General features: G+C 44.4%; 1 protein-coding gene across 1 annotated transcript; it reads right to left on the bottom strand. All coding sequences in view use genetic code 11, as the record gives it.

The window, feature by feature from the left end:
* Positions 1-2,976: 2,976 nt before the first annotated feature.
* EGR_08619 (hypothetical protein) lies at positions 2,977-3,687 on the bottom strand (the record flags this gene model as incomplete). The annotated part of the gene is made up of 1 exon (XM_024497868.1): positions 2,977-3,687. The coding sequence occupies one exon, from the start codon at positions 3,685-3,687 to the stop codon at positions 2,977-2,979; it is 711 nt and encodes a 236-aa protein (XP_024347693.1).
* Between the last annotated feature and the right edge of the window lie 4,107 nt (positions 3,688-7,794).

The following is a 7,794-nucleotide window of genomic DNA, read 5'->3' as shown; positions in this document are numbered from 1 at the left end:
ACTCTCCAAGGCTAAAAGTAACTCCCTCCGCAGCAACTGCAGTAGCATTTCCGTATCCGTTGCCGAGGTGGATGTCGAGCTAGACGAAGGTAAGCGATTGATATTCTTTGATGTTGTCTGGGGCATTGTTCGCCGTCTAGCCGCCTAGAGCGCGGAGGCCCCACCGAGAGTAAACACCCTCCATGCCAAACGTCTCCGCTGTTATGAAAGCCAGTCATGGGGCTGGGCTGTCGACGAATCACATGCCTCGTCAGCGGATGTAAACAGCACCGCTGTTTGGCTGACTTGGCTAGTAGTCAGGTGCGCGAGAGTAAGACAACAGAGCCAAATTGACCAATCGGCGTGGGGCATTCCTTTGTGTCAAAACCTCATGTCGGATTCTGGATTAAGGGACGGGGAAGGAGGGAGAGGAGGGGGACAAAGAAGAAGAAGGGGGGAAATTCAGTCGTTGATTAGCCAGCACTTACAAACAACTGCCACAGAGTCTCTTCCACACCTAGATTTGTTAAAAAGGGAAAATTTTTTCCAAAAAATGAAGGCTATACATTTGATATGGTGTTGACGGAGTTGAAATGACATTGCTTGCGAATTGGGCGGAGGGAACTCTGTGAACCGGCGCAAAATTCGGTCAAAAAGTGCCTGCAGAGGATTGTCCAAGTCCTGTAACTAGGCCAGGAGTGACCTTGAAAGCGGGTGAAGCGATTGGCGGAACGAAAGCATCAAGTCGTCTCTTTGCCGCAATGACAACGGGTATTCAAATGCCAGACTGGTGGGATGGCTCTCGACCATAAATAACCCAAATGGAGTAGACGTATGCTCGTGTAAGTAGCGGTGTTTTTTAAAAAATTCGGAAAGCAGATGCGGGAGAATTTACCCACCGTTTGGATGCGGAATCTCTCCTCAAAGACTAGTTGGAATTTTAGTAGGGAAGTGTGATGTCCCGACTAAACAAGGTGGATTTTAGCCCGCGGAGTTGAGAGCAGTTTGGGTATAGACATGAATCCGGCGGGAAGGCATCGCCAAACAGTGGAGTCGCCTTGCGACTCGCACCAATGGTCCAATCAAGAGAAGAGGAAAGGGAATATGGCGCCATCATAAAAAAAACCTCACCGATTGCATTGATAGGTGACTGCTTAAAGCTGAAGGGTGCGTTACCTGTTAAAAATTTGCTCAAGGAATGGCAGTAAGCTATCCACTTCAACTGCCGTCGTCAGTTCACTTCTACATCACGATCAGACAAGTTAAGGAGTCCCGAAGTGGATCTTCGATGAATGAATAAATGGAAGGACAGACGGATGCGTGAGGGCGAGAATATATAAGTGAATATGTGTTTCACCAGAAGGCCGAAATCAGCATAATGCCGTGATATAGTGAATTGTAGGGTGGCGTGGTCTGCTCTCACACCAAGTGCGGTGACCTCACGAGACATGATGTGGGTCATCACGTTTTATCTTCCAATCCATAATTTTGGCCTGTCTCTGGTCTCCGATCTGCGGGCTTTGAAGGGGTACAACTACTACCCCATCCACCACGAGCCTGAATTGCTTTTAGCCACGGCTCGGCAGCCAACGACAGGAATTGGCTATGGATCAGAGGACAGAGATTAGAACATGAGGTGAAGCACCACTGGTGGTGCTTCACCTCTCATACCGAGTCCGGTAAATGGCGCTCTACTTGACGGTGACTTCCTTACTTTTCGCAATCGGTTTTAAGCAGGAGAGTAAAATCCGTCGCATGGCAGCATGGTCGGTGTCAATCATTACTACTAAGCTCATTGGGATGAGTAGGCGGGCACGAAAAAGTCAACCTCACTTAAAGCGCCCCAACGATAGCGGCAGTAAATGGAAGTGGTTTCAATGGTAATGGGGGATGGTCTTACACACGAGTGTTGCCCATCCACACCAATACAAAAGTAGCCTGTTGCTGGTTGAAACTAATGTTATTTTTAGGTTTCAAGAGACATTTTTTCCCTTCTAATTTACATGACATTGAGAATTGAATAACATTAAACAGATGTTGGTAGTTACTGATTGACGTGTGATAAAATTGTGGATGCTCTTGATCCCTCGCCGTTGCGATAATTCACGTGTGTTTTCCAGGTGCGGTGATGGAGGATATCCAACACCTTCAAATCCATCACCTTTTCCTTCAAACACAGAGGTGATTGACGCTGTGAGGGGTACTGAGTGCTGACAGATGACTATGTATGTGCAATCAAAGTAGGCAACTCAAGTAGTAAGCAACAGTATCCCTGTCTCAAACTTTCATTCACGGCCGTCCTCCCTTCCTGTTGATCCAGTAGAGCTATGCATCACTTTATGCGTTATTCATACGAATAGCACGTAGAAGACGCCCCAGTCCCGATGCCCTAACAAAGTGCGTCCATTCCTTCAAGACTCCAGTGGAATTTGATTAAAAGACAGCTCCCGCCTTTTATCAATGACACTGTTAAACCCTTCCGCCTGTTAGAGTTGGAACAAGGTCATTCTAGAGTCCACATGCCCCCAAAATTGCCTTGCTAACAAATCAAAGCTTCCGTAGTGCTTTTGTTTTAAAACCTAGTTTACTTACACGAAAAGCCTTTGGCCTACTTAATGCACACCTCCTGCTATCATTCAAACAACTAGCTACTTAAAGAAATTCAGTAGAACCCAACACAAGCCTGAGGCCTCTAGGTAAAATTAGGCGTTGAATAAAAGTTGGATGATTTTCGATCGAAGGGAATTGCAGTGAACAATCAACAGTGGGAGAGAAAATAACATCACGGTTTATTTCTGGTACTAGTGCCAGTTTTTGTGAGAAAAATAGCACTATGAAAGAGGTAACCAAGTAGTAACTCATATTCCTGAAAAATTTTTGGGCACTTTTAGAAGGCTAGAAAGTACTTCTACGCTCCCAAAATACTGGACTCTTTAACATAAGAAGAAACGACCAGAGAGTAAACGAAAGAATTATCTGACGTTGAAATATGCAGAGCTAGACAGCAGAATCTTTTAGAATATTGCCTTGCGAGGTTCCGTACACGATAACCGGTTTTTCTTGCTTCCCACCGATCCTCGAAAGACTGAGTGAGCGCGCCGAATAGCTGGATGGTTGTGCACCCGCCGCTGCCGCTGTCGACACGGGTTCCGTCGGTCTCTCGCACTGTAGGTTTTGCCTCAATTTTGCAGACGCCAAAGCACCCGAGGTTGCTGGTATCTCGGGCCTCATAGACATCCCAGGAATCGCAGTTCTTGTCTCGCCGTAGCGCGTCAGGAGAGCGCTCTTAGCACTGCCCAGAACAGAAGAAATCCGAGCAGCTGGTCCCCCACCCCCATGTCTACCTCCACTTTCCGTACTGCCGGCAACGGACGGCAGCGAGGCGGTCAAAAAGAGTGAAGGAACTCCACCCAATTTGGACTCAGAAGCAGCACCGATTGCAGAAGCGCCAGGTGGCATTGTCCGAGCAGGCAGTTCCCCCACACCGGAGGTGAAATCAGGTGGAATCAATTGAACTGCAGGCAAACCGCCTTCTTCGAGAAGCTTGTAGTATATCTGCTCACTATAGTGGGCTATCTGGTCAACGATGAGACAAAAAATACTGAGTAGCATGAGGATTCCACTAGTTGCAGCAAAACCCAGTCCCCATCCAACGGTGTTGCGATCGGAGAAGGGCAGCCACATTCGATCCTTAGACATTAAGCCCATCGTTATCGTGATCACCGCCAGACAGGCAACTAAAATAAAGTGTTCTCCTTTAGCCATCAAAGTTCTTACCGACCACAGACTGAAGGAATATGATTGGAGTATTTGACAACTTGCAGAAAATCGTTTCTATCCCTGCAGCGTTTTGGAGGATAAGCAAAAGGCTTCCAAGGCTAAATATTATGTTCACAATCGATGCTACTTGGATAAATATAAACCACGCTAAACCATTTGAGGTTCATAAATAAACACCACTTACAAGGGTTAATCCAAAACCGGATATATTTAAATTCCTGCCTAAAAATGTACCAGCAACCATCGTAGGCCTTTGATATGTAATTTCCAGCAAAAACAAAGTTGTCAAAACAGACTTCCCATAAACCCAGACGGACGAAACCAAAGTTTTCTTTATTTATTGAAACAATCCAGTGAGGAGAAACAAAACTTATGAAATTGAAGAGGTTGGCGAGACTTGTTAATATTATCGCGAATAAAAATGATAAGCGCCACAAGTTCCGAATTCTGCCACACATCCCCCCCATGTTCCAACTAGATATCACATTGAAAATCCAAAGGGCTTGCGTAAACACGTCTTAGGTCATTTCAACCCATTTTGTTCAGACAAACGAAAGCAGTAATTTAAAACTCTTAGGTAAAGACACAGGTTACCAAAATCGTGCCTTGTTGGTGCATTTATTTATTCGGTTCTACTAAGGTATCCATCAAAAACTTTAAATAACCAGAGCAAATTTGATTAACTAGACAACCGATAACATTATATTTTATTGTAGTATATGATACTGTAAGTTCTTGACATTTTCCAATGCTAGTGTTCAGTTTACGAAGTTGAGCTTACATACAAATTAGATTTTGCGTTAATGCGGTGTTGAAAATTATACTAACTACGTAATATTTTTGTGGATACGGGTTTGGTTCCTCTCCGTGGCGCCATGGCAACTTCACGGACAACATATTGATTTAATCCGCTGACTTGCATTTGTCTTGTACATACATTCTCCAGACAAATAATGGGAAAATTGGCATGCTACTTGTTGAAGACAACTTCGGTAGAAGTGTATTCTATTGTTAACTCATGCTCTGAATTATATTTAATGTAAGTAGCCAGAATTATGGCCTTACTGTAGTCAGGCTTTAATTTCTTTTACATATACTTATTGGGCGGTGTTGCACCCCATGCCCGTCAGAGGCATCAAAGCCTCATTAATGGAAAGGTTCTCTTGATACTCTTAGGTATTTCACTGCACCCAACTGCTGGAATGCAGTAATGCGTTAGGCTTTATATGTTGACTTAATGCAAATTGGGTCATTGTTAGGGCGACACACAAAATAAAATTTTGAAGGAGGCTACATTTAACAACAACAGACACAACTGGAAAAGATGTTGTGCCTGTTGTTAATGGCCATGTCATGGATGGGGTATGATTACCCGAGCAGAGTAGGCACATATTTAGGCCAATTTAAGCAGAGTGCTTTGATTTTCTCCGCAAAAGAAAACTTATTTACGGAGAACTCATTCATCATCGGTTAGTTTATTTTCCTTTGGACTGACACCATAAAGTAGATCATAGTTTTAAGTGCAAATTAGCTTTGAGATAGCTATCAAATCGACATATGGGGAAGAACGCAATGCTGAAGAAGTAGTTTTATATTGGAGACTGAGGCGTCGGCTTGGCACTGAAGGGCGAAAGAGCATACGTGGGTGAGGATAGCACATTCTTTTTCAGATGTTCATGGATGGTTAGGCTCATCTAGTCTGTTACCTCTTCGTGTATCATATGGCCAAATTTCATTACGCGATCTCAAGCATCCACACAACACAGCAAAGTAGCAGGAACAGTCGAATTCCATACAGACAGCGTAACAGTCAAGGCGAGCCCACTCATGAAACACTGAAATCCAAGCTTGGCAAGGGAAGGGGCGACAATGCAACCAACCGCCCAATGCATAAAACTGTGGAGGTGGTTTGTAGCTGCCTGTGGAGGTACCTGCAGGACAAAGTTGAAGTCGTGGTTGAGACAGGAGTGAGTTATACAAGGTTGGCCAGATAACAATGAAATAACAATATAGAGCTTCAGAGAATAAGTTTTATTTGCATGTCAACAAACTTGAGCTACCTAAGATGTTGACCATTCGGAGGATTTGGTCTGTCTTCCTGTTTGCAGATGCAGAGGTGTATCACACAATTCACAATCCCAGGAATTACGGGGTGATACGGCTGAAGCAGATACCACATTAGCAGTGTACAATGGGTCCATCTCGAATTTCTAACCTGTTGAGAACTGATGGTTGGGGAAGTTGGAGCCGGTGATTGACGATTACATTGTGTAGTGAACCTGGATACACGTATCCCTCTCAATGAAATTGGATCTACAACTTTACTAAAAGTGTCATTCACAGATTGCTTTAGTCCTGCTCTACATAATGTGGAGGATATAGCTGCGAACTAAACATACTAAAATAATCAGCTCAACCTCACTGCAGGGTAGACCGACCACTCACCTTCCACCGCCTTTTATATTGACAGAGGCATCTACTCCTCAACCGATGGAATAATTTCAAGCTTGTTTTTCATTTAAATTTTAATTGTATGCAATTCGCAATCCATGGACAATTTTTTTCTCACTTTGTAGAGTCTCAAAGTGTCTAATGTATACCGAATGCAATAAATACTTCTATTTGCTAGGAGTGACAAATTAGCCCCTCCACCTTCAATTCTGCCATTACTCCACGTGAAACTGGGCTCACGCTTCCAGTAGACAAGAGTGGATTACAGTGGATGATGTTGCGAGATGCTATCATCGCATACTTGGAGGAACAAAGTTGTAGACTAAAGTCGGCAGACATTTCTAAGTTTAAGCTTAAAATTAACACGCACGTGTCCTTCACACTAAGCTGGATGGAAGTGGATTCCCACACGGACGTGGAGACATCCAAGGCCTCTCTATCGGAGGGAGGTGACTGCAAAGGCAGTCATGAGCACATCGGGAATTCGTAGCGATGACTGCGTGTCGTTGCATTAGAACTGCTTCACCGGCACATTCTGCGCATTGCAAGGACTGTAAACCATCCATTTTGTGAAGGGGGAGGACAATTTTAATGGTGCAGTAAAGAATGTAAAAGGAAAGAGTAAAAGTAAGGAAGGAGATATCTAGAGTTGAAAGAGAGTTTACTCCTGCATCTGTCAATCATCGCCATGAATATTTAGTCAGGGGGCGTAACAGTACGTCCATTCCTGATGACAGCGTCAGGTTTATGCATTTACTCAATGCGATATGCTGCGGAAGCCTGCGAGCTCAAGAGAGCGTTGCTGTTGAATTTTATGGGGTTCCCAACCGAATGCTTACCATAAAACATTCTACAGAGACGACAGACATTTTCCTACTATCTTTCTCCCTATTGGCCAATGCAAAGCAGAGAAGGAGAACAGCAAGTTCATTGATAATCACTGGTACGTCAAAGGTCGAAGGCCACGATTACCCAGTTTTGTTCGTCACGCGGAATCAGACACGAGCTCACATTTAGACTGGAACAAAGTGTCTAACAGCAAAGCCCGTTTAGCTTGCACGCTAGAAGCCCAATCGTGAGGACAGAATGAATAGGTTCGGTAGAATTGTCTAATGTCGTCATCCAAATGGTTGAAGTAGAAGGAGGATGAGATCGTGGAGTAGTCTGCAGCACGTATGTGTGAGAGTAAAAGAAATCTTGACAGCCTGGATAAAAGTAGCCCGGCACTCAGCGTGCCCGTAGTGTGAACCCACGAAATCTGGCAACGAAATTTGACTATGCACTGCTAGGAGGCAAGAGAAAGCTGCTACAAATGATGCCAGACACTTTTGAATATGGAATATCACACCCTCATTTACCTTACTCTCTCCTCTGCCCCCTCATGTATGGCCTGCTGCTGCAATCCACTAAGTAAACAAATCAAAATCTTGGCAGCTCGGATGGTGAGTCAGTGGAGGCACTAGCGACTGTCTTAGGGCGAGTTGGTAAGGCTTTGCATTATTTTGCGCCTCTCCCAACACTTCTCTTAAACCATGTAATTCCCTCATTCCTTCATTTCCCCTCTCACTCTCTCTTCCCTCCCTT

This window comes from Echinococcus granulosus, assembly GCF_000524195.1.
Source record: "Echinococcus granulosus chromosome Unknown EG_S00113, whole genome shotgun sequence".
Lineage (NCBI taxonomy): Eukaryota > Metazoa > Platyhelminthes > Cestoda > Cyclophyllidea > Taeniidae > Echinococcus > Echinococcus granulosus.
Note: the sequence above shows the minus strand (reverse complement) of the source record. Positions and strands in the feature narration are given on the sequence as shown.